The 26,785-nt window shown below is 46.9% G+C and overlaps 1 protein-coding gene across 2 annotated transcripts; it reads left to right on the forward strand.

Annotated features, from left to right (window-relative positions):
* Positions 1-3,093: 3,093 nt before the first annotated feature.
* On the forward strand, positions 3,094-18,229 carry LOC114019724. Of its 2 annotated transcripts, none has more exons than XM_043543972.1 (9): positions 3,094-3,329; positions 7,259-7,359; positions 9,003-9,108; positions 10,123-10,267; positions 11,637-11,771; positions 12,400-12,544; positions 14,991-15,139; positions 15,940-16,079; positions 17,503-18,229. In XM_043543972.1, the coding sequence occupies exons 3-9, from the start codon at positions 9,003-9,005 to the stop codon at positions 17,613-17,615; spliced, it is 933 nt and encodes a 310-aa protein (XP_043399907.1). In that variant the 5' UTR covers positions 3,094-3,329; positions 7,259-7,359; the 3' UTR covers positions 17,616-18,229. The 2 variants fall into 2 exon arrangements, with proteins under 2 accessions (XP_043399907.1, XP_037751992.1); XM_037896064.2 differs by having other exon boundaries at positions 11,658-11,771.
* Positions 18,230-26,785: the final 8,556 nt, after the last annotated feature.

A 26,785-nucleotide genomic window follows, 5' to 3' on the forward strand; every position in this document is an offset into this window, starting at 1 on the left:
CCCAAAATTAGTGGAAACTTAATAGTTAAAGCTTTCTGTGCCTCAGTTCCCCATCTTTGAAATGGGGATAATATTCTCACCTCACAGGGGTGTTGTGGAAATAAATTAATGTCTGTGAAGCACTCAGATGCCATAGTGATGAGCACTGTAGAAAACCCACAAGGAAATTAATAATTCTGTATTCAGAGCAGGGTTTGACTGGTGTATGTTAAGTAGACCTGGGGCCACACTCTGAATGATGAGGATTAAAAGAAATATTAAATAGCTACCTCTTTAGTGAGCACTGTCCATCCTTTGCACTGAGTGAGGAAGGGGTTCTTTCAAAAAATAGCATTCAGTTAAAGACTGTATCATAATGCATACACATAAGGCAGCTGAATTAAGGTTGCACAGGCAGCCTTAATTGTAGCATTTTTGACTTTTGAGCACTTGATTTAGTAATCTTAATCTTCCTTTAATCCAGAAGTTTTTATGTAGTTTTTATTAGGATGAAAAACACATTTATATATACTGCATGTCAAACTTCCAACTGCCAGCTGCTGTACTCATGTTCCTCAATGCTGCCATCACTGATAGGACAAGTTCTCCCTTATTGGCTGGAACTGGACTAATTTACCAACAGACAACCAGTAAATGCGAACATATGTGAAATGTTTTTTCGATTGTTTGCCGCTCATGGTGTCCAGCCTAGTGGTTGGCAAAGCACTGTTGTTTTTACAGGGAGAGAGAGACAAGGAATGGAAGAGTTTTGATTTACTTAGACATTCAAATCAGCCTCTCTTAATCCAGAGCTCAAGCAAAAGATTTGATAGGGATCAGTCAATGAGTTTTATCAAGGCAACTGCTTCAAAGTCTGTTGAGGTAAACTAGGCATTGCAATCTCATTAATTTATTAGTCTTCCCCCCCAAAAAAATTTATTCCCAGAGTCAGCGCTGCCAAAAGATGGACAGATCCCTGTCTCGCATAATAAAAGGCAGATGCTCTTGCCTTGAAAACCAGACAAACTGGCTCTATAACCCAGATACTCTTGGCTTGCTGCCCTTGCCAGTGCACCAACTCAAATCCCCTCCCATGCGGCAGTACAAAGATGTTAATCCATGGCACTGAAGGCACCCAGATTAGCCAAGTGCAGAATTAAGATGTCGAGCTGTTGCTAGAGGATTAGTATATGGAATTCTCAACATTTCCAAAGTTGTACTGAAAATGATTTCCAGTGAGGTCACTGACTTTCTGTTGCCGCTCTAAGGATGTCCTGATCTAAAGCATCTGGAGGGAATTTTTAAATCAGAAAAGGCCAGAGCAAGTTTCTGTGCATTTAGCATGTTATTCTCTGTCACAAATGTGACAATATTACAGGGACTCACTCGATTTTTATTTGGAGAGGTAAACAGGACTAGGAGACTAAAGGGCTCAGGAGCTTGCCAATGGCCTACAGACACTTTCCTCAGTCTCAGTTGCCAGGTCATAGCCACCCAAGATGGTGTGGGTGGGGTTATTACTACTAAAAAGTGGGGTTTATTACAGCTCAGACAATGTGGTAGGTTCCTTATGGATAGGTACTGGTAAAGGCAACACAGACTGGAGTCAGTACTGACTTTTCCAGTAACCTGCTAGGTGACCTCAGGCAAGTCACTTCACTTCTCGGTGACTCTGTTTTGCCTCCTGGCCTTTGTCTATTTAGATTGTGAGCTCTTTGAAAGAGCTCAGTACGGGTATGATTACACTGCAATCAGGGCAGCGCATGTAGGCATACCCAAGGTAGCTCACTAAAAATTGCCGTGTAGCTGCAGTGGCATAGGCAGCAGCATGGGCTAGCCACCAGCATGTGCACCTAGGTTCCTGGGCAGGTCTGTACTCAGGTAGCTAGCCCGGGCTGCCATGGCTACACTGTAATGCTTTTAACAAGCTAGTTTGATCAAAGCTACCTTGGATATACCTCCATGTATTGCAGTTGCGCCTCCCAATTGCAGTGTAGACATACCCTCAGTGTATGTACAGTGCCTAACACAATGGGTCCCTGATCTTGGTTGGGGCACTACCATCATAATAATAATAATGATAATTAATAAATGGTAACTGCTATTAAGCTAAGGTCCATGCCCCAAAGGTGTTACAAACTAATTCCTGATCTTGCAAAGACTGCTAGGGGTAATGTTTATTACCATTCATTCATTTCCATTTATATAACACTCCTCCACAGCGCTAGATGCTCGGCATTTTAAAATTCCATCTCATGCAACCATTGCAGGATTGCTGGGCAGCCATTTTGGCTTGTGTTAGATACAGCTGTGTCTATAGATGCACGCGAGATGATGACAACAGGTCAGGGAAAGTACTTGGAGGGACTTGTGGTTTGCATTCCTCCTCGCCCTCCAGTATTCAGAGGGTAAGGCTACCAGTTTTGAAGTGGGTTGGAACCTCAAGGTCACAAGCACTCACAGTTGAGCACTCACGGCCACGGTGCCTCCTGCTAGTCATCCGGGAATCAGCTCAATTCCAACACTTGAAGTGCCTCCTGCTGGCCAGTGTCTCTCCTGCCTCAGGCCCCTGTGTCCCTCCCAGCCCCTAGTGCCCCTTTTCCTTGGGGTTCTGCCCACTGCAGTATACCCCAACACCCTGGGTCTCCCCACCCAGGGGAACCCCCTCCCCCTATGCCCACCTTGCCTCAGTGGCTACTGCCAGTCATCATCTAACTCCCCCTTTCTCTGGGGCAAATTGAAGCCTGTAATGGCCACTCATCATTGGCAAGGGGGTTGGACCAGCTGCCTTTGCCTATCCCCGGGCTGCACCTCTGCAGCCCCAGTACCTGCTTAGGCCTTAAACAAGGCCTCAGCCTGGGGAATTGCCAGGCCGGAGCTCCCCGGCTTCTCTTGCCCTTCCCCAGAACTGCTCTACTTCAGGTACCTTATGCTCCCAGGCAGATAGGCCTTTCCCACTCCAAGGCTGGAGTGAGACTGACCCAGCTCCTTCCTTAGCCCTTATATCTGGGCCAGCTGTGGCCACCTCCTCAATCAGCCTACCTTTCCCCCCCAGGAGCGGGGTAACTGCCCCCCTACAGACACCAAGGCCACAGCAATCTTAGACTTCTCTGTCTTTTGCTTCCTAATGCAGATCTCACCCCTGTCATTCATATGGCTATCACGTCATTGTCCTTCATGCCTACTTGGAGTTTATACTTGACTTTCACCGGGAAGCTTCACCAGTTGCAGAGAGCAGCTACCCTTCGTAGGAAGGAGACAGTCGTCAATCCCTACCCTCAGTGATTTGCACTGGCAACAGTAATACAGCTCTTTTCATCAGTAGACCTCAAAGCACTTTACAAAAGCAGGTCAGTATTATTATTATCTCCATTTTATAGTTGGAGAAACCAAGACACAGAGCGGGGAAGTAACTTGCTCAAGGTCACTCAGCAGGGGTATCCATTAGGCCAGGGTTTCTCAAACTGGAGTCCTCAGACCCCTGGGGGTCCAGGAGGGTACTTCATGGGGTCCACAGGCCCCACCCCCTCCCACCCTCAACTCCTCCCCCTCCCTCCCAGTGCCTCCTGCACACCAGGGAACAGCTGTTCAGCGGTGTGCAGGAGGCGCTGGGAAGGAGGGAGAAGAGTGGGGGTGGAGCACGCTTGGGGGACGGGGTGGAAAGAGGGGGGGAAGAGGAGAGACAGGTGTGAAGAGGGGGTGGGAAGAAGTGGGATGGGGGTGGGGCCTTGGGAGAAGGGTGGCGTGGGGGTGGGGTCTGGGGCTGAGCGGGGGGCTTGGGGTCCGCGAAAAATTTTCAATCAAAATGGGAGTCCTCGGGTTGCTAAAGTTTGAGAGCCGCTGCATTAGGCCACAAATGAATTTAGTTCAAGGCTTTGCTTATAGTCCTCAATGATCAAGTCCTAAGGTACCAAATTGCATCTCCACAAAGTCCTTCAGGCCGTTGCAATTGGTCAAGTTGTCCTGAGGTACAAGCTGGGGCAAGGCAGGGACAGTGCCTGCTCAGTTAAGGGATCCTGTCCCTGGCACCCCTTCTGTAGTATGTCTGCCAGAGTCCCCTCCCCCAGTGTCTGCATTCAGGACTTGGCGCATGGACCTGATTTTCGCATCAGCTCTCTCTCTCTTCCTTTTTCAGCCCCATGTCCTTTTTTTATTCTGTTTTCTTTGTCCGTTTGGTTTGGTTTGGTTTGGCTGGAGTGGTGGATAGCTGGCTGATTGGGACCAGGTGCGTTTAAATTATACAGTGCTCCAGATGTATAACCAAACAAATATGTATATATAAATAAATGCAAAGACATAGAACCAAATAGAGTACTCTCATCTCCTTCCTGGAGAGAAAATATCCTCCTCACGCTCACAGTCGGTGTCTGGCTGGAGTGAGCTGTCATTGGTAGCATTTGTGGCTTCTATAAAGTCACTGAAAACAAAATCCCTCCCCAGGAAGCGTATTTTTAGCATATTATGTACAGTGGCAACTGAGCATATTTATACTGGGGAAGGGTGGAGTCAGCCCCCAGTGCAAACTCTTTCTCGGGAGATCTCTAGCTATAAAGCTCTCCAGTTCCTCCCCGTGTAGGCTGCAAATCGAACTCCATGGCAGTGCTTGCATGTGGTATTGCCAACACTGGAATTCAGGTCAGAAGAATCAGACTCCGGGCATCAAGAGATTAATTTCAGGGCAGTGGGGCGCTCAGGCTAGCTTGGCACATAGAGCCTGACGAGTTGTTACTGCTGGTCCCAGTGTATACGGGAGTGATGGCTGAACAGAAATCCGGATGTACCTCTTACCTTGCACTCCAGCTTCTGTGGGGCTGCATCATGCTCCTGTGCTGTCCGAGAGTCGCACCGATGTCACCAGAGAATGTTGTATCGTGCCACAGCTCGGGAGGTGCTGTTCTGGGTATGACAGGTGTCACCAAAGTCATTGTGGTCTCTAGTTCCTGCAGTTAAGGATAAGATATGAGCCAGCACAGAGCCATGCCTCCTCTGGAGACTCCTGAGCCTTCGTGCCTGCTACTGCACCCTTTGTGGGTATAGCTTGCTGCCTGCCCTCCCTGCCAACTAACTCCGCTGGCCAGTTGTGGGAAGGGTGGAGCCATGTCCCTCAACCTCCTGCCTGTTTCCTTTGGAGAACTGCAGGCACCCTGAAGCAGCTCTCCCTGCCCTTCCAAAAGCATTGGGCACTGCCATTCTGCCTGACCCTTACACAGGCTATGCATGGGAAAGAAGACACCACACCTTCCCCAATGCATAAGGGGCAAGCAGCACCTAGCCACAAATAATCAGTGGATTTTACTGGATCTGGTTAGTTTCACACTGTATTATTGAGAGGATATAAGATCCACAGAGATTATAAGCAAATGACCTGGAGGATGCCAACTCTCCTTCACTGATATGTCCTGCACTAACAAATCATGCTTAAACCTAGTGGGTAAGAAGTAAATATTTGTATGTTGGGGTTGGTGAAGTAAAGAGCTTTCCCAGTGCTAAGTATTCGGATTGTCTGATTGTTTTCTCATTCTAATTACTCTGAGTCTCACCAAAATCCAGCTGTTTCTCTGAATTTTCCCAGATCTTTATTTCCTTAATGCTTTTGTCTCCTATAGAATTGATGAGCTCCATGGGAGTTCTCCGAATCATATAGGGTCTGATTCTGCCACCCTGACTCACCATGAGAAAGGATGCTAGAATTAGGTCTGTAGTATTTAATCAGGACCAAATCTGGCTGGCTCTTAGTTGGGTGGACAGTATGGGGGAGCGCACAAGGAATTCTGCTCTGGTGGCTTGTACAAGGACTACGCTGAATCCAGTCCCTCCTCTCAGAGGGACATATTCCTCTCAGCTCACAGGAAACCCCAAAGGAGGGCAGGGAGGAGACAGGAGGCAAGGCCATGCCTCCACCCCCTTACACACCCAACAGCCAAGCTGGCCGGTCACACAAGGTGTAGTAAGTTGCTTCCCATATGGGATGCAGTGGCAGGTGTGCAGCCTTTTCACAGCTGGGAGTTGTGGGAAGCATTCCACCAGGGACACTAACGCTGGCGCGGTGAGGCTCGGCACTAGAGATGGGTGGCAAATGGTTTCCTTGTCCCATGAGAGAGTTCAAGATTTCAATTCCGCCCCCCCATTCCGAAACAGGATGAAAAGTCAAAATCTTGAAAAATGTTCACAGACCAATAATCTGAAAAAAAAAATCCATTTGGGTCAATGCAAATGTGTTATTTGGATCATTTTGAAATGTTTCGTTTAGATTTTGACATTTTAAAATCTTTTAAAACTTTTTGGGGTCTAAATTGATTAAAATTTCAAAATGAAAAATTGTTTTGAATTGAAAAATGAAACTTTTCCTTTGTAAACTGTCAAAACGGGACATTTTGACAATTTCTAGGCTTTTGGCTTTTTCAAAAATGTTTTTCAAAAATGTTCGAAGGTGGCCAGTTTGGGTTCTCACGACAGTTTCTGTTTGAAAATATCGACATTTTCCGATAAAAAACATTTTGTTTGAAAATCTTCGACCAGCTCTACTCAGCACCACTCCTTAACCATCTTCTGTGCTGCAACAGTACAGTTTAGCGTGCAGGGAGTCACTCAGAAAGTCTATTTAAATGCCCTAGTTTTATTCTTTTTGGCTAATAAGTCCATAAAACAAAAACCACTCTCAGTGGTTCCTGCTTGAAGAAGAGAGGGATCTGGCAAGCCATCTCTTTTTCCAGCAGGAACACTATGTTCCATCCAGTACTTTTATAGCAACAGAAATGCAGGGGTGACAGCGAAGATGAATGTGATCGTTAAAAGCCAGATTTTTTGGTTAAATAAAAAAAAGAAGCAGCTGTTTTTAAAATGGTGCTGGGATCTATGCTGTTTTGGAGTAACCCCTCCACTTTACATAACACATGGAGCTGTCTGACATACCGTATCATCTTCTTTAGTTATAATAGTGTGTTAGTGTCTTTTTTCCACTGAATTACAGAGCGTTAGATTCATATATCATAGGGACAGCAAAATATTAAATAAGAGGAAGTCTACAAATATGCGCTTTACTAGTCATTTTCCCTATCAGCAGGTTTCAAGATGGGCAGCAGGACTCTGGGTGATATAACAGGTCTGAGTTAAGTAACCACAGTTCTGTTGTATAAGCTTTGCTTTCAAGATGCTTCAGCCAATCAGAGGCTACAATAAACAATGTGCAAAACAAAGAGTCCATTCAATAACCACTAGCTTTCTAAGGAGGACATGCTGTTGATCTTCCTAACTTTGTATAAATTCTTCTGTACATAAGCCTGAAGGCACAATTCCTAGAGGCAGAGTGAGACTCCAGCTTGGAAAGTAGCAGAAGCACAGCTGAAAGACGTCCCAGAAATCAGCATTGGGAGGAACACTGTGAGTAATATTTCTAAATCTTCTAAACAACATGCATGACCTATAATTGCAGCTAGGAAAATAATGAAAACCTTTATTGTCAACAGTGAATCAAAGGGAGGCAGTAGGAGAAAGGTAACTTGTGAAAATGTCATTAAGGCATAAATATTTTCCCTCCCAGATTTCCACAAGCAAATACTTTTTTCCCCAGTACTCTCTAATCAAAGGCCTCTTCCAAATATGCTAATAAAGAGAACTCATGCTGGATTTTGGTCTCGGTTACGCCATTGTAAATCCAGAATATCTTCAGTAAAGTTGAGGGAATTACTCCAGATTTATGCTGGTATTATCCAAATCAGAATCTTCGTCTTTTATTTAAATGATCTCCCCTACATTTGAAATCTAGGATTTTAATTGAAATAAATTGACAATAAAACAATCCAAAAGAAACACATAAGAAAAAAACTCACTTGGACTGAACAGAGAAAAAGCAAGTTTCCCCTCCCACTTCCCGATGGTGCATTTGGGTGTAGTTAAATCCAGGAACAAAGGACAGAACTCTAAAATTATCCATTCATGTGTGACCTGGAATTCACTAATTTAACCCTTATCAACTCAGAACCATTCACTTTTTATTTCTATCAAGTATAGAAGGAATTGCTGTGCTGCCATTTATTTGATGCAGAAAACTCGAATAAAAAAATCATATGCCCGAAGTATGGAAGTTTACTTTGATAGATGCCATAACATTTTCCCTAGATGTCAAAATACTTGCCTAAAAGATATTATTTGAGAAAACCTCAGTTATATTTTCAAATGCCTCTTTAAAAAATTGATGTATAGGTTTTAAAATCTATAAAATACCCGGAAGCTGTTAAAGCAGTTTAAATCTTATTTCTAGCCAATAGATGGAGAGGTAATACCATGGTGAAAATAAAAGATTACTTTGTAGGATTAAAGACTCATAGACTCACAGATTTTAAAGTCAGTAGATGAACATGAAAAAGCTACACTGAAGGAACTGGTGTGAAGCCGGAGTAGAAGACTGAAGTAGTGTAAAAACCTAGAAAAAAGCAGGGAAAATGGCAGGTTTGCCTGATCCAGTATAAATGTGATCGTGACGTAAAGAAGACAGATTTGCAGATGTTTGCTAGTTGTTTGGTCCATAAACACACTCACAATATGTCCCCGGGCATTTCTAATCTATAGTGTCCTTCCTCTATTGCTCCTCTAAGTAAATGGGTCCATGCTTTCAAGGATGCTGGTGCTCTGACCACACTCGGATGGTCCATTTGAATTTTTTAGTCTGCTGAATGTGCTGCCCTTACTATGTCTCCTGCTCTGTTTCTCCATTCACTTGGTGTCCAGTCCTTCACTCTTAGTAGTCCCACTGACGTAATGGGAGTACTTGTGCCCACTCTCCCCCTGAATAGCAACCTGGGATACGTTACATTTGTCTTCCATACCCACGGAATTGCTGCGAGTTACAGCCACTTACTTTGCCATCTACAAGCATGTATAGCCCATTTTTGGACCATCTTATACCAGGTGTGTATGTTACACCAGCCCCACAGGAGGCTGGGCTGCCTTCAACAATCTAAGAATGAGGGGATTAAACTCTGCTTGGCTTCCTTCTGTTCTGATTTTCCTTTTCTGTCCGACAGATGTTTACACACAACAAACTGAAGATTTTCGTAATGCTTCTGGCACTGGCCACTTACACAGTCATGGTGGGGCTCAATGCTGGAGCCGGTTCAGGGGCATTCAAAGGTAAACACTAGCAGATGTTTCTGATTTGACTAGGCGCCTGTCGCTCCCAGAACACACGACTGCTTGCGTTCTGAAGCCTGAGCTCCTCCAATTCAGTGGGTTTATTAGTCAGGCACCTAATGGTAGAGATTCTCATGCTTTGCCTCTCCTACTCTGTCACCGTTTTACCCTCTGCTGTTTCCCAGTCTTTTCCCCATAGTAAGAGATGGCCCTACAGCTGCCTTTTCCCCAGAGCATACTGGGGGGCATTTCCCAGGTTCAAAGAGTCAGCATACTCCCTACTACTAGGCCCCTTGATGGGCTATAGGGTACAACCTCCCATCCCTCCATCCTGTCAACTACACTGGCTGGTGTGTAGGGGGTGGTGACATACCCTGCCTCCTCCCTGTCCCCTTTGGGATGCCATGAGCTCCCCAGAGGAATAGGGAGGGAACAGCCTCTGATTTCTTCCCACTGCTGGGGGCAGTTCTGCCTGGTTTAGTTTCCTTTGACTTCACGGGGGCTTTGGGTCAGGCTCTATGTGAGCGGTGTACAAGGAAAGCCCCCTCTCACCCTCCCACAAGTGAGGGCTATATAGCACCTGGACCCAGTGACTTGGCAGCAAGAAAGGATGAGCTTCTTCTGTTACTGCTGCCTGTTTATAAAGATCAGTGCCGCCAATTCACAACACCAACAGAGTTTGTCAGCTCTGCATATCGCGGCTCACTCCCAGCTTTGGCTTTCAAGCCTGACTGGCTTTTCTGGTTCTGTGTAGCTGCAATTCTGTTCTCTTTGTATAACTTGCTCGAAGTCACACCTGGCCTTCATAAGCGAGGATCGTCACATATTCAGTGATTCTGCAAAGACAACCCCATTACAACACAGGAATCATTTTGACAAGAGAGTCCTATCAGCTCTCACAGATGTATGCTGATGCAATGAGTAAAGCCTGAGAGAGGGCGTGGAGAATTGTGGGCTCTTCCCATTACTTGTGTGCAGTAACATGTTTTCCTGCAATAACCTTCATTGCTCCAGGTGTATTCCTAAGTACTGTTGGAAACATCTCAAACAAGTACAACACCGACTTCACACCAGCTGGCTGGGCCTTCCTCATCTGGAATGTCATCTATGCCTGGCAGTTTGCATGGCTGGGTTATGCACTGTCAGGAATCTGCAGAAGGTATTTTTTCTCCATAGAATTTGAATGCAGGAGTCTCCGTCACATACTACCATAGCTGAGCTGACACTGAGTTGAGGATCTTTGTCAGTTTTTTGCTTTCTGTTTTCTGGTCCCATGTGAATATTTATTATTTGTATGTGCATGGCCCTGTGCAAGGCATAAGATACAGACAGGACCTGCCCCAAAGTGCTTGCAACCTAGACAAGATGGACACCCAGGAGACACTGGGCAGTCCAGGGGAGGGACTGGCTACGATTGTTTTTAAGTATGTCTCAGTATTAGCCTTGACTTGCTGCTTGTGGGCCTGGTGGAAAGAGTGAGGTCAGAGGTGGGATTTGAATGAAGATGGGGTGATCCATCTGTGATGATCCCTTGCCCCTAACTGTCTCTGTGATACACAGCTATTTAAGTACCACTGCCTTTCCCACTAAGGGGGCAGCAGGATTACCATGGTCAGAGATTGGCACCAGTGCACCATATTACTCAACTGGAGTGCTGGGAAATGATATACTGTGATGCTGCTTTACCAGAACACACAGAGCCTGATTCTCATGGCGGTGTAAATCAGGAGCAAATCCATGGAAATCAGTGGCGTTACACTGATGTAGGAAGTGGTGGAGAAGGGCCACAGTGTCGTTTCCACAACGCTCACGGTATAAGAGTCTGCAGACACTGAGATCTGTGTTCACTATATACACTGGCCCCTGGGGAGCTTTTTGAGTGGGCAAGAAATAGCCAGGCTAAATGGACTAGCAAAGATCTGTGGGGAACTCATGTAACAAAACTTGATTGGCTTGATTCTCATGGCAGCCCCTTTCTGCTGACAGTGGTATAATAGAGCCATACTGTAAATGAGAATGAATCGCTCAGCTCTGCAGTTCCAGACTGTGCTGGGAGCCAAAAACGTTACTGGTAGCAATGCAACGACATATGTGAAATGAGCTGGTGTGCTCAACCCTAGCTAGACAGGTATGCAGCTCACAACATGTTGCCATTACTGACACCAACCTCTGCACAGGGTTTTCCCAGTCTCAGTGGAGAGGCCAAGGATGCAGTAGGCCTGAATACTAAATGAGTCTAGGACACTGAGGTTAACCATCAGCAGACACACAAACACTAGGATATATTGCATAATCTCGATGTAGTTGGTGTGCATAGCACGCAGTGACATATCATGGATATTATGAATGAATTAAATGGAAAGCATGCTTTGTAAAGCCACGAGGCCAGATCTCACTGACACCAGCGTAAAACAGAAAGTACTTCCTTCACGTCAGTGGGCTTCAGCCAGTGCCAATCCACTGTAAGTGGGAGGAGAATCAGACCTGCAATGATTGATCTTCCTGACAGTCAGTACTGCTTTCTCCAGATGCCTGCTTTTCATTGGCAGGAATGAACTTGGATGGGTCTACACAGAGCCAGATTTACTGCCAATATCGTTCTATCTGGTGTGGATACTGAACAACTCCATTAATGTTGGATGGCTGTTTCTGTGGGACCGAGAGTAAGTGAACTGTGAAGAGAGGATTTTTGCAATCCGCTCCTTGGGCCTGATTCACTGCTGCATTACACCATTTTCACCCCTGTGTGACCCCTGCGAGGTAAACTGAGTCACATTGGTGTAAAACTGCCTAGGCCAGGGAATCAGGCTTTATGTCTTAATACACTTGGACTAGGCAAAAGGAAGCCTTTATATCATGTTTGTTTTGTGTAATGTTTGCTTTTGGCCCATGAGTTGGATCTGTGATATCTAAATCTAAAATCTCTTCCAACTTGCCATTCCTGCATACTGTCAATATAAGCAGGAAGCTAGGATCAGTCATCTTGTACCACTCTTCATTAAGCCAGTTAATTTTGTGGCTTTTGGTTATTTTTATGATCATAGTCATTTCACGGGCGCAGCACTGCAGTCATATTGTCATTGGCTGCCAGAGGAATGCAGTTGCTAAATACCAGCATGAATTGTATAACAAAGTAAAACAGCTATAGGTTAAGTAAAGGCTACATGTAATGATTAGCTCTGTTAAGGGTCATTATGAGTCCAAGAGTAAGGCTATAAGGTGAGGGATCCAATGCGCTGATATGTAATACAATTTAGCTAAAATACTGTATCACATGTGTTTTCCCCCGAGGTATCTCATTTCAGCCCTGGTTCTCCTGGCAGTCCTCCCTTTTACCTGTTACGTTGGTCTCTTCATTTCACACCGATCCTTGCATATCCATGCCGTTTGGTTCCTAAAGTCTCACAAAGCAGATCTGTGGCTCATCCGAATTCTGGTATGCTGTGTGTGAGCACTGTTATTTATAGAAAAGCTATACAGCCACGTTCATGCAGGGTTAAAGGTGGCGAAGTTCAGATGCACAATGTTGTTATGATTCCTACCCCAGTGTTAACTCACACCCCTTGCACATATCTTCAGTCTTCCCTTGTATCTCAGTTCCTCATCTGTTGACAGCATGGGAGTCGATAGGAGGAAGATAAGCCCCTCATCTGTTTCACGATGCTTCACGTATAGACTGACAGTCCAGATTGTCCCCAAATAGTCCTTAATCCATTAGACCATATTAAGAATGTATAGCTGGAGTGGAAACTTTTCTTCTGCCTTTTCCTTTTGTTCCACGCTCTGGATGAAAGTGATTGATCCCCCAACCTTTAGAACAAAGATTCTCAAACAGTGGTCCACGGACCACCAGTGGTCCGCGAGCTCCATTCAGGTGGTCTGTAGATAGTTCCCTCTAAGGTGGGGTGAGAAGAGGGGTTGGGGGGAATTTGGGACATGCAGGGCTACGACGGCGAGAGCAAGAGGTGACTTTCACCAGGTCCAGGTCTGCGGTTGCTGGGGAGAGACACCCCCCGTTCCCAGCCTCAGCTTTGCAGCTGCTGTGGCGGAGGAGAGACCCCCCCCTCTGTCCCAGCCCCAGCTCGGGGGCTGCTGCGGTGGGGGATAGAGGGAGAGACCCCCCTCCTTCCCAGCCCCAACTCGGGGGCTGCCGTGGCGGGGGAGAGAGCACACATCCATTGCATTAGAAAGGTAAGACTACTGATATTAATATAGGTGTTGTGTGCTTTTATTTGTAGAACAAAAAAACATTAATTATTATAACTTTTTTTTTATATAGCACTTTTATTCAAAGCGCTTTACAATAGTTAGCTAACGGTACAAACACCATTTGGAAAGAGTATTAAGTGGTCCGCCGAGACCCTCAGCAATTTTCAAGTGGTCTGCAAAAAATAAAAGTTGGAGAACCACTGGTTTAGAATATTGGCTGTTTGTGCTCAGTACATTGCACAGAGGCAACGATGTTGAATATCTTCAGCCACATGTGATCCTCCCTCCGTCCATCTCCCCACAGCAGAAAAGAGCTCCATACCTGCTACCTCCCCTCCTTACCCTCCTCCCCGCACCCCCCACCACCAAGAAACCCTACACCCCCTAGCTGTCTGGTCTACTGTAACCGCTCCCCTGACTGAAATGTCCTCCCTGACCCTCCCCTCTGATTGCTTGATTCCTAACTGGGAACATGCAGTGGAAAAGTGGGTTGGGTGAGAATGCAAGTCTGAGACCAGGGAGGATTTCTCAGCAGTAGGCAGTCTGTAAAGATGAGACTCTTCAGATCACAGTCCTGACCTACCCCAGATATGCGTTCCTGCCCCAGCCTGTCTCCCCACAACTTGTTATAGTCAGATTCCAGGACTCATGATCCATATACAGGCACAGACAGTGAGTCAACTCTGAATTCAGCCTTTGGAACTATAGGCATCACACCAACACTCAACACGATGAATCCATTTGGCTTAGTGTTTACAAAAGGTTCATTAGGAATTATGTATTGCTGTTTATGGCCCAAATTTTACTCCATGGAACAAGCCTAAATTTACAAACCCAGGCACAATGAAGGGTGAGGGTAGAGAACTGCACCTATTAGTAAGGGATGGACTCCATCAACCCAGGCTGTGGAGGGGTAGTGCAGCCTCTATACAACCAATCCTGAAGCTGGTGCACTACCCTATCAGGGCCCAGTATTGAACCCAGGTCCACAAAGTCCTGAGGCAGCATCCTTAGCTGCAGCCCCTGACCAACAGCTTTAGAGCTGAAGGCCTACAGACCCACAGCAGCCATGGCCACACCATGGCCTAAGTAGCTGGACAGGCAGCAGTCTCCATGGGTACTTGGACTATATAAAGGCCCAACAGGAAGAGGAAGCTGTCTGAGCAACACCCTATTACCTGCTGCCGAGACTGCCTTGCCTGTCTCTACCTTACCGCCTTGCCCCCACTGACCTGGCCCCTTCCATTGGATCTTCTGGCTGATCCCTGTAGAACTCTGACTGTTGGCCTGGACAGTCTCTGATATGGATTGACCTGCTGGCTACCCAACCACTGTGCACACTTGCCTACTGCTTTTGACTGCCTCTTCACCTGCCTTGGCCACTGGGCATTACATCCCCTCCCTGGAGGGGTATGGCTGAGGATCTGCATAGGTGTGGAGCCACCAGCCTTACTTCTTCCCATAAACCCCTCTCTGCAATAATGCTGATGGAGCCACTGTGAAGCTAGGAGTGTACCTATTGAGTGGGGCTTTCTGCGTCCTGCACCTACCCCAATGTGCCATACCAGTGCCAGTTTAACCACCCATTGGGGCATGGAGGGGTGGCAGGTGTAGAGGTATACAGAATGTTTATTTCTTATCATCCCTCAGCGTATCATTATTCTACATGACAGGTGCAAAATGGGATTGCACTGTACGCGACATGGACCACAATTGCCGCTCTGCTGAATTTTGCTGTGGTGCTGATCTTCAGTGGGAATGTATCTAATAAGATTGCAACTGCAACCTCTCTGGCCATCCTTACCTTTGAACTGGTAATATGGTAGGTGACACTGATAGGCTCCCATTTGTCCCTAAAAAAATCTCCGGCCATCTGGATCCTGCTCACTTCTTGACTCATAGTGAGTAGCATCAGGATCACTCTCAGACACTATGATTAGATATTTGCTGGACCATGTAGGAGAAGGGGCCTTATCAGCTTCTTCAGTGACTGAACACAAGTGGAGAATGGTAGTTCTGCTCAAGGTACTGGAGTGGGGCGAATTGAAAATTTACCATCAAAATTGTTTTTCAACAGAAAATTGAGTTTTTCAACAAAACAAAATTTTCTGCAAAAAAGGTCAAAAAAACGTAAATCCAATAAACAGAAATATATCAGGGTTTGGGCTAGATATTTTTATTTGGAAATGCTGCCACAGTGCTTCATTGGGATGTAGTCTGACCAGGGAGCCCAGCCTATATAGGAGAATGAGAGCTTGAGTCACCCAAACTACAACTCCCAGGAGGCACCGCGGCAGCATTTCAGAAACAAAACATTTTGGTTTTCAGCCAAAATTTTTCAGTATTGGAATTTCCACCTAAAAATAGAAACTTTCCATGAAAAAAATCGGACAAAAATGAATTTTATTCTTTTTTATTGGTTTCCATGGAACCCCCACCTTTTTTGACATGCTCCATACTGGAGCTCTTCTCAGGCTCTGAGAAGTGACAGAGATAGCCTAATCCAGCCTTGGCAAACTCCATGCTTGTTCCCACCTGCTCCCTAAAGAAGTTGTCTGTGGGTGGGGTGGGGAAATCCACTGACAGGATGTTCATTTTTTTGCCACCTTTATTTCCTCCTAGGTTTTCTCTGGAAAACTTTGTGCTTGACAAGTATGTGCGGTATAATCTCACTGTCTACCCCGTGGTCATTGTAGCACTGACTGGCATTGTGTGGAAGAACTACTCCCCTTCATCTCCAACTGACAACAGTGTTTTTACAGGTGGGTCCTTGTAATGTTTAAGCTCATTTTATCTAGAAGAGGCCACCAATCTCTTCTGAATGTTTCCAGCATGTCATTCCCCCCGCATCTTTGTGGGCAGGGAGAAGGTCCTTCGTGCTAAAGGGGACCTTTAAAAGCCAACGAGGGATTTATGAGACGTCTTTAATTTTGCAGAGTGAGAGTAGAGCGAGGCAAGACCCTTAAACTGCCGTGATTGCCCTAGGGCCTGCTGTGCTTGGGGTGGAAAGCATACCCTTAATATCACCCCAGTTCATTTGTTAGTGGGGCAGATTCCATCCCCTCCCACTCTCCATCACCACCTGCGGGACGCCGAATGGATGTGTTCCCACGATGCAAGTGGGATAGGACTTGGAGAGCTGCCCCAAGACATCTGCACCCCTGGTGCGCCACAGGAGCTCCCTCCACTCTGCTGCTGAGGAGGGTTTGGGGGTGGGGAGAGCCATGGGGCGGAGGGGGCAGGGGCAAGTCTGGCAGAGCTCAGCTATGCAACTCACCGAGGTGGAGGTAGCACGTCCGCCACAGAGGATGCAGTAGCAGCAACAGCCAGAAAGCAGCTCTGCTGCCACTCTGTGGCCTGGGGGAGGGTTGCTTCCGATTTCCTTCGAGCCCCAGCTTGCACACACTCCCATTCCACTCAGGCTGGGTCTATACTTACAAAGTTTTACTGGTGTCATTCTGTCAGTTAAGGGGATTCTCCCCACGCCCCTATATAGCTCTGTTGGTAAAAGCTCTACTGTAGTGTCAATGCGTTTATAGTGGTATAAATGCGCTTCTGCCAACAGAGCTTATGCTAGTTTGGGGAACCGGCCTAAACGCTAGCTTGGGTACAAGTTTTGCAAGCTATGTCAGATAGGAATGTGAAGAAATCGCCCCCTAGCCTACATCGCTGTGTTGGCAGAAGGCCCAGTGTAGGCACAGGTATACTGGCAAAAACCGTGTTTTTAAACTTATTTCATTCAGGAAACTGGTATAATGTATGCTGGCAAAAGAACTCTTCTGCTGATCTAAGCTGTGTTTCTACTAGGAAAGTTTGCCAGTATACCTGTACAGGCAAACCCTCTCTAGTGGAGACAAGGCCTATGCTGGTATAAGCCATTTTATACGGCTAGTACTGCGTCTAAACTAAGAGGGTTTTTCTGGTATAGATATACTGGTTTAGTTAAACCAGCACAACTTCTAGGTGGTGATAAGACCTTATTCTGGCTGAGGGGCAGGCTCTAGGGTTTGCTCACAGTAAATGTGAAGACAAGGTTTAAATAATTCAAGGGAGATATTGGGTGCTGTTTGGAGTTCTCCTCCTTTGCTGTTGTTGTAGCCCTTCTCCCAGTTACCCCCGCTCTTGTAAAAAGACAATTTATTTGCTCTCTCACACATAATAAAGGGTGCTCTGTTTCTTTTATAGTTGTGTTGCTGGGAGTGGCTTGTGTTACCTTTGTTGTTCAGCTGGGAATAGTCATATGGAGACTCTGTAGAAGGCCTCTAGACCGGTCAGATTCTCCAGCCATAACACTGTGAAGTACATTTCCAAAGTGAAGACCTTAAGGGGGAAGATTTTCAAAGCCATGAATGGGAATCAGGTACCCAACACCCATGGCCTTGGTGCTTTGAAAAATCTCTGAAATGCAGGACAGTGAACACCACAAAAAGGACAATAAGGAGGTTACGATGATTTCATATAAGCATTCAGGGTCTCACTCTCCTTCCACTCTGATTGGTTACACTTACCCTACCATCTTTAATTTGACCACTATGTGTTTTTTTTTTAAAATGGTCTTTTAAGTTTATACCAGAGGAGCAGATGAACAGGTCCCTCTGATAAAGCCTAATGCACTTCTGGATAAATGGACAGTAGCACTCAGGTATGTCCAGCCTGAGGCAGACCCGTAAACACAGTTGCCACACTTACACTTTTGCACAGACATTATCTTTTCCTGTTTTTTTTTTTTAAAAATGGCTGTAAATAAGCAACCCCTCCATGGTGACTGAAATACTAGAATATGTGATGTTGTTTACTAGAACAATGGATGAAATTTGTGATGCGCTTCTTGTTTCCATTCCTTCACATTTTTTAAAACAATAAAGCAACTAATGACATGACATCTATATTTTCTGCTAATAAACCATTTATACAAACATCTGCTGTTAAATGTTTGTTCCCTGACCCTATAAACACTAAGGCACTGAGCTTCCAAAAAGCACTGCATGGATAGATGATCCCTGTACCTGTGTGGAGTCCCCTGAAGTCAATGGAACTCTCTGTGCTTGCAGGATGCCACCTTGTTACTGGATTAGGGCCACAGGCATGCGAGTAACTTGATACTGCTGAGGAGTCCCTTTGACCTCCTTGTGCCTAAGTTGTTGTTGAGGACTTGTGTTGCAGTAACATCTAACACCGTCAGTCATGAACCAGGACCCCATCCTGCTCGGTGCTGTAAAAACACAGAACACAAAGGTGATCCCTGCCCACAGAGCTCAGTCTAAGTAGTGTTTCCAGGATGGGGACCTTGGTTTTTCTTTTGTACAAGAAAACTACCTATTATAATCAAAGGCCAAACTGGTATCTAAGAAGAGAATGAAGGCAGATTGAGAGTAAAAGGGTACAAATAGCACACCATGCAGTAGGTCAAAAAGCACAGCAATGGACTATGTGTTAACCTCAAAACACAAAAACCATCCTGGGCTATGAGCTGGACTGACCGCAGGTTAACTGAGCCGGAGGCTAGCAAAGGCTGAAAGTCATGCTCTTGTATTGTAAGCGCGGGAGTGAGTTTAGCTGGACGGCATTAGACTGGCAGCACTAGTAGCTAAAGTCCTCTGGTAATGCCCAGACCAAGTACAACACAGATGACAGCAGCCCTGCAACTTCCCCACTCTGCTCAGCCAAGGGGTCACTCAACCCTGACCTGGAGGGACTGCCTCTGGGGCAAAAGGGGAGTTCAGACCCCATGGCCCTTGGCCTTGATATGGAGATTGCCAAAAAGGGGACCGAGCTTGACTGAGATTCCCTCTGAGTCTTGGATTCATGATGACTACGAGGGAGTTAGTTCTAAAATAGTCCAGATTTTCTCTTATGTGCCATCTAGTGAGTGCCTGGTAGTGTGGGGTGGCATAATTGTACTAAAAAGAAAAGGAGAACTCGTGGCAAGTACTCCTTTTCTTTTTAGTACAATTATGCCACCCCGCACTACCAGGCATTGTGGATACAGACTAACACAGCTGCTACTCTGAAACCTATAATTGTACTAGTTCGCCAGTTGCCATAGAATCTGTAATGTTTTGGCACAAAGAGCTGTTGTGTTTGCTTTTGTGGGTTTAACCTATAGGCAGGAGCAACACCTTCAAATATGCTTAGGCAAAGACGTAGACAGAGAAACTCTTACTGGTGAAGATCTTATTTTTATGCAATCAGGTAAATAGAATATATAACACTGGGCTAGATCATCTCAGTCCTTATTCCCTTGTACAGACTATGCACATATAATGGATAGCAGCATGGGAAGGGAAGCAGGTTCCATAAACTCACAGTCTGCTTCCTGGACTGCTCAGGGCAGATCTAAAGGTGACACTAACCTGCTGTCTTGAAAAGCACAGCCTGGTGACTCCCAATGACATTAGTCTTCCATATGAGTTAGCGGAGATTTAAATTCCTACTGTAAAAGCCAACAGATTTTTTTGTATATAAACATTTCCTGCTCTCTCTCTTTTCATCATAAAGTAGCCAAAGAATGCCCAAGCCTAGTGCTGTCTCCCAGTTGCAGGTCACAGTTAATGAAAGCATGTTGGTATAGGTGGAGCTACAGCAGAAGTGGAGTGAAACTATCAGACAGTTCAGACTTCCACATATGCGAATACCAGATGGGACAGGTCATTAGCCAGCATTTCTGGCTCAGCCATGCATCAAATGTTGGTTCTTTCCTTTCGTTTAGCTAGGTATAGCGCAGATTCCAAAGATGCAATTCCATCAACAGGGTCAGACTGAAGGGACTGATTTACTCCTGCTCTGTGACCTGCTAGATGAGCTGCCAGGAGGCATTCAGAATACTTTCCTGCCCATAACAGCACTGAATGCTTTGCAGGCCTGTCTGTGAGCAGCCCCCTTAATATAATTGGCTTTATTTAGCACCACTCTGGTAGTTCCCGGAGGGGAAAATTATGTGCAGCTCCAGTCAAAGCAATATCCTTAGAGCTGGGAGATGATTTAAATAGGACTGCAGCTGTGAGGGGGGCCCTGGCACATGCTGACCTCACAAGATGGGACAGTCCAGCAACCTTCTTTAGCAAAACTTGATCTACCATGGGTGTCTGCCAACTGTAGGGGCTCAAGCAGCAATCCTGCAGAGGGGCAGAGAGTGTAGGCCGTGCACCCTGAATACAAAGCTCAGCTATGGAAAGTGTGTTTTCTTATATTTATGGCAGTACCAGAGCCAAGTACAAACATGTTGGAATTCCCTTCAGAGCCCTGAGGGGGCCCTTACTCACTATTGTCACTTACACCACTGACAAATGGATGTCAAATGTTACCATTTGGATCTGGAGGCATTTTACGCCCCCGTAGCACTGAAGTAAGTGACTACATAGGTGGAGTGAAACAGTGAACCAGCCCCTAGGTTGTGGCTTTAGCAGCTGCTATTGGTTTACTACCATGCCTAGAGCCCCTCTGGCTGCAGAGGGCAGAAAATGGGACTTAGGCTCTTGTCACCTATGGGCTTTTGAAAATTTTAGCTCAGGTGCCTGCAATGGTCATCCCCCTTGTCTGTGCTAACATGGCCCACAGCAGGATGCTCAGTGCTGGGGCGTCAGGGAACAACTGCAACACCAACACTTCTGTGGCCATGCCCATAGCAAATCTTGCAAGTGTTTGAGAACATAACACAAACATGGATACGCCGGTCTCCCAGATGACTAGTGCTGCCTGACTTCCCTCCAACAACAAGCCAGCCTCCCCACTGTAGGGATAGAAAATGGCTAGTACTTGAAATGTGAGCGTGGTGGGGCGAGGACTCACCAGCGTGGCACCTCCTGCTGGTCCTCTAGGGAATCAGCTCTTTCGACACAGAGCACCCTCTGCAGGCCAGTGTCTTGCCAAGTGCTGGCCCCCATGTCCCTCCCAGACCCCAGTGCCTGCTCTACATCTGGGTTCTGCCCCCCCCAGAAACAACCCACAATCAGGGTCTCCCCACCCAGGGGAACCCCCAACCCTCTATCCCCACCTTACCTCAGTGGCTATTGCCAAACACCATCTAGCCCCCACTCCCTGTGGCAGACTGCAGTCTACAAACCACTCATCATCAGCAATGGGGGGTTGGACCAGCTGTCTCTGCCTATCTCTGAGCTGCCCCTCTGCAGCCCCAGCACCTTTTGTAGGCCTTTAATTAGGCCTGCAGTTTTGCTAGGCTGGAGCTCCCCAGCTCTTCCCTAGCACTGCTCCATCCTAGGTACCCTTCTGAACTTCCCAGGCAGCCAGGTCCTTCTCTCTCTAGGAAGCCCTCTTGTAAGGGCCAGCTGGACCCTGATTAAGATGGCCACAGATGTGGCTGCTTTCCCAATCAGCCTGCTTTTCCCATTCACAGCCCTCTCCCAGGCTGCTTTAACCCCTTCAGGGCAGGAGCGGGGTAGTCACCCAGCTACAGGGAGGTATTAAACAGATACTGCTACATGGAGGGGATAACCTACTCTATGCGTAGAGTTTGTGTATATGGGAATGACGGAGCATCCTTTGAAGGATTAATCCAGCAGCTAAATGACAACCTTGTGCAATCACAAGGCTAGCCAAGAAGACTGCTTGACTACAAAAAACTATGAAGTAGTAATAATTTGGCTGACAGTCGAAGCACTGAAACCAGACTTACCAGGTCCCCATGACACAGGAAAAGACCCCTACGTATTACTTCTTATCCTAGTCTGGTCGCTTCCGCTGCCTTTTGTCTAACACCACCCAAATGCCACCACTTCCTTTCCCTCACTAAATCCTCCTTGGAGGCTAGTGTATGTACCACAGAGCACGAGAACCCACACGCTGTCTGCTACAGCCGCTTCACTATCATGGGTAATACCCTTGGCATACAGAAAGATACAGTGCTGTTCTAACCAAGTACAAGTCAGATTTTATCACAAGCCTACAGTTCAATAAAGCACCACAGTTGTGGAGTAGAGTAGAGAGGAAGGATGGTCTAGTAGTGAGAGCACTAGTGTGTGACTTAGGAGACCCAGGCTCAATTCCCAGTTTCTTGTGTGACATTGGGTAAGTCGTTTAGCCTCTCTGTGCCTCAGTTCCCCATCTGTGAAATGGAGATAATAGCACCGCCCTACCTTACAGAGGTGTTTGAGGATAGATACAGTAAAGACTTTGAAATGCTCAGATAGCATAGGCACCGATTCTGTGGGTGCTGTGGGGCTCAAGCACGCCTGGGAAAAAAATAGGGGGTGCTCAGCACGCACCAGCCACAGCTGTTGGGCAGCCAGGGCTGGCTACCGATCAGGTGCTCAGGGCCTGGCGGTAGGCGTTTGGGGGAGAGTACTGTATAGCAAATGTTCATCAATATTGCAGCTGCTGTTCTGGAGAGTCATAATGAAGGGGCTATATATGGATATTGTATTATGCATCAGAAACTAACACTGCCTCCTGCTTTTTTTTTTTTTTTTTTTGGGCACAGAGCAACATCAAATGAAATAGTTTATAGACGGTGAATCTGAACTGGAACAATGCCTAATTAAACTAGTTCTGGGTTTGGAGAAATATGCCTTTGAAGCAGGAGTTCAAAGATGTTAATTCAAAAGGAACCTAAAAAAAACTGCATTCAAACTCATGAGTGCACTAGGCTCACATTTAGGATACACAATTCCCTGAGGAAGATGTGTCTAGTTTCTTAGGCCTGGTCTACACTGGGGGGGTGGCGGGGAAATCGATCTGTTACACAACTTCTGCTACGTGAATAACGTAGCTGAAGTCGACGTACTTAGATCTACTTACCATGGTGTCTTCACTGTGGTAAGTTGATGGCTGACGCTCTCCCATCAACTCCACCTGTGCCTCTCGCCCTGGTGGAGTACCAGAGTCAACGAGAGAGCACTTGGCAATCGATTTATCGTGTCTAGACTAGACACGATAAATCGACCCCTGCTGGATCGATCGCTGCCCGTAATGTAGACAAGCCCTTAGTGTGCCAGGGTGGACTAGGTCCGGAGGCCCCCTGCTGGAGGCCTTGTGGTCCTGCGTCACCTTGCCCCAGAATAGAGCAGAGAGAAGTCCTCCAGGCAACCTAGAGTGGCTGCAGAGGAACAACCAATCAGAGGGGCTGATGGAGAGACCAATCAGGGTCGAGAAAGGTCCTATATAAGTTAAGCAGCAGTGCAGGGACCTTGGTTGCTGTGTAGAGCTTGAGGAATGAAGACTGGGTGACTGGCTGGCTTGAAGAGCAGCACAGTACTGTGAACAGCCCCTGTGGAGCGCTCACTGCGGGCACGACTGGAGCCTAGGGAAGGCTGCTGAAGACCAGGAGCCTGGCTGGTGAGAAGAGCAGCAGGACCAGCGGAAGATCAGTGCAGGCAGGCTGAAGCCCAGCAGGACTGAGCATAGAACCCGGCCATGCCAGTGAGGGTACTGAGGTAGGCCCCATTGGTCTGGTTGAAGACTGAGCCCAGGGAGGCCTGCTGAAACACCACCTGCTGCGGGTACTGAGAGGGGCCCTGGCTGGGTGATTGAAGAAGGCTGGGATAAGCTTTAGAGCTATGGCCCTGTACCAGGGCAGTGATAAGAATTTGGACGGTAGACCCTGGCACACAGGGGACAGTGTGTGTGGCTCAGCTGGAGGGCTGAGCTGCTGACCTGCTGAGAGAACCATCGGCCTAGGGGCATTCATTAAACTTGGGTCTGAGGGATAACTGAGCGTTTATAAGAGGAAACCCCATGCCATGTCTTATTTCAAGCAACAGTTTGTAGCTGCTTCAGATTAGGTACATAGTTATTGGGTGAATAAAACGGCTCAAAGAAAGAAAACTGCCACAGGGAGGAACCATAAAGGTATAAAACCATTAGCAATGGAGAAGAGTAAAACAAAAGCCCACTACTACACTGCAGATTCCTCGGTGAAAGAAAGCAAAGTGCAAACAAGGTGGCGCCAGTGTGGACCAAGGGCATCCATGTATCCTGCTTACCTCCTTCATGTCACTCGGGTGTCCTTTGCTGTGGGGTCAGAAAAGGAAGAGATGAGCCTGAGGGTCAGAGAGGAACAATGCTAGTAGCACACCAGGGGAACCTGAGTTCAGATGCTGCGGCAGTGACCAAGGAAGTGAGCACATGGGGCCTTTCACGCCCACTAGTGTGAATGGAGGGGGGGGAATGCCAGGGAAGTCAAGGCATGTGCTCTGCTGTTACACCTGTGCACATGGGAGGATCAGGCAACAGCTACACATCTGCAGGTGCATGCTCTGTGCTGGCTCGCCCTACTTCTTGGTTTGCCTATAAAGTAGAGGGGCTCATTCCGTGTGGGTGTAAAGCCCCCCTGCTGCCACCAGGCACTGCTCCGCTCACTTCCTCGCACTTGCATTTGGGTTCCAGTCTTTCACTTCCTTGGTGCAGAGAAATGGCAGGTGTGGGAGGAAGAAGAAAGTGGTGGTATCTGGCTTGGCTGGTACAATAGGGCTGCAGGGCAGACGTGTCTCCTGCTGGGGGATACCCCCCTCTCTGGGGGCCCCACATGATGTGCAGAGCTAGCTCTGCACTGCCTCCGCCCCCCTGCTCAGGGGGCATTCTGTCCATGTCCAGGGCTATGGAGGGGCTGCAGACTGAAGAAGGGCACCCCTCAGAGCTGCTCTAGCCTGTACCAGGGGCAGAACTGACCTTGGCAGCCGCTGCACAGTGGTGGTGCAGGCCTGCTCCCTTCCAGCCTTTGCTAGCCCAGGGAGGATCTTCCCTGACCTCCTTCTAGCAGCGCTCTAAAGCTGTCTCAGTATCACTTATACCAGGACTCTCACTAATACTGTGCCTGGAGCCAGCATTATGGCTGCTCACTCTATGGGTGATCCTCTCAGAAAGTGAGAGGAAAATGAAGAGGCTTCCTCAGCACTGAGACAACGGTTGATACAGAGTTAGGGGTTCATGTCTGCCTGATCCTACAGGCTCTGTCTTCAGAAGTTTGCAAGAAATCAGCTCCTTTTGGATCATAAGTGCAGGGGATGCGGACTCGTGTACAGCGTTTACAGTTTGGTTCAATGGCTCTCAGCACCCCCTCTATACAAATTATTCCAGCACCGTGCCGTTGATAGAGTAGGTCACTTCCTGCTCCCCAGACCCTTTCCCAATTCTTTATCTCACAGTTTCACAGGAAGCAAAAATCCGTTCCTTGATGAAGTCATGTGGTCTGGCAGCTCCTGTCCTAAAAATAGAGTCAAAGTATCCATGTTTGTTCTGTATGTGAAAAGGTCAATGTCAAAGCTACCACTGGCGGGAGATCAGTGACAAATTGAGTGACAGGCTGAGGCAGTGCCAAGGTTTCCAGGGGAATATGAAACCAAGTTTTGTAAAGATGGCCATCTAGCAGAAAGAGGCATACTCACTGGGGTTCATTCGGATGCACATGAGGAGAGTTTTCTTGCCCCACTGCATGGCCTTCTGAATAAGTCCTAGGCTGAAGGTCCTGTCAAAAAGAGGTAGTAAAGCCCTTTGCAAGAGAAATCCATCTCCTTTGCAGATTAAATCTGCACCATTTATTATACCTATTTAAGGTGCCCATCGCTGTAATATCTGGGTATCAGATCCCGCAACTGGGAAACAGATGTTCATGATAAGAAAAATCACTGTGTGGATGGCAGCATAAGCACTTTGGGCACATTAACTATGGGCATGTTAGAAATGCATAGATGAGGAAGAATTGTGAGCTACCATGAGTAAGAAGGAACTTTTTAGATTGGGACAAGCTTCTCTCTGACTCCATGCATCAGTAGAAGTACACAGCCAGCAAATACCTGCCTGAGCCCAATCCCAGACTGCAATTTGGTGCACGTTGCTTTCTTTGACAATCATCCCTTCTTGATAGGTCCATAATCCGGAGCCATAGAATGACTGCATTCAGGAGTATCTTCGGACAGACTCCAAAACCAGACCATTGCAGCCGGGGTGGGTGCAGGGAGGAGATGTGGCGTTGTGATCTAATTCATTCCTGGCTTGATGCTACCCTTGGTGCTAATGAAACTGTATTAAAACATGAAGGAATCATGACTGCTGGAGAGAAATAAAATATTTTAACCTTGCTAATCTGAAGCAGCACCATGAAGCAAAATAGTCTCTATTCCAGAACCTCTGTCCAAGCAGAGTATCCATCTACCCCAGTTCCATTGCTATAGTCACTGAGAAGTAATGAGTGTCCTCTGGTGATGCCTTGCCAATTTTCATGATATTTCATAGCATTACTCCAGGCTTTGGCTTTCCAAACAGGAAGCAAACTAGCCTAGCAGTTAGAGCGTGGGACTGGAACCCAGAACACCGAAAACGCTTATCTCCGCTCTGGTGCAGGCTTTTTTTCCCCGTGACTTCAGCCTCTCTGCCTCAGTTTCCACCATCTGTACAACTGGAGTAATGTTCATCTGCCTTTGTAAAGCACTTTGAGATCATTGGACAAAAGTGCAAATGATGATTATTAAAAGGAGCCGTGTGATGTACAGTGCATAGAATCTAGATCTATTCAGGG

The sequence above is a fragment of the Chelonia mydas genome, chromosome 3, assembly GCF_015237465.2.
Source record: "Chelonia mydas isolate rCheMyd1 chromosome 3, rCheMyd1.pri.v2, whole genome shotgun sequence".
Classification (NCBI taxonomy): domain Eukaryota; kingdom Metazoa; phylum Chordata; order Testudines; family Cheloniidae; genus Chelonia; species Chelonia mydas.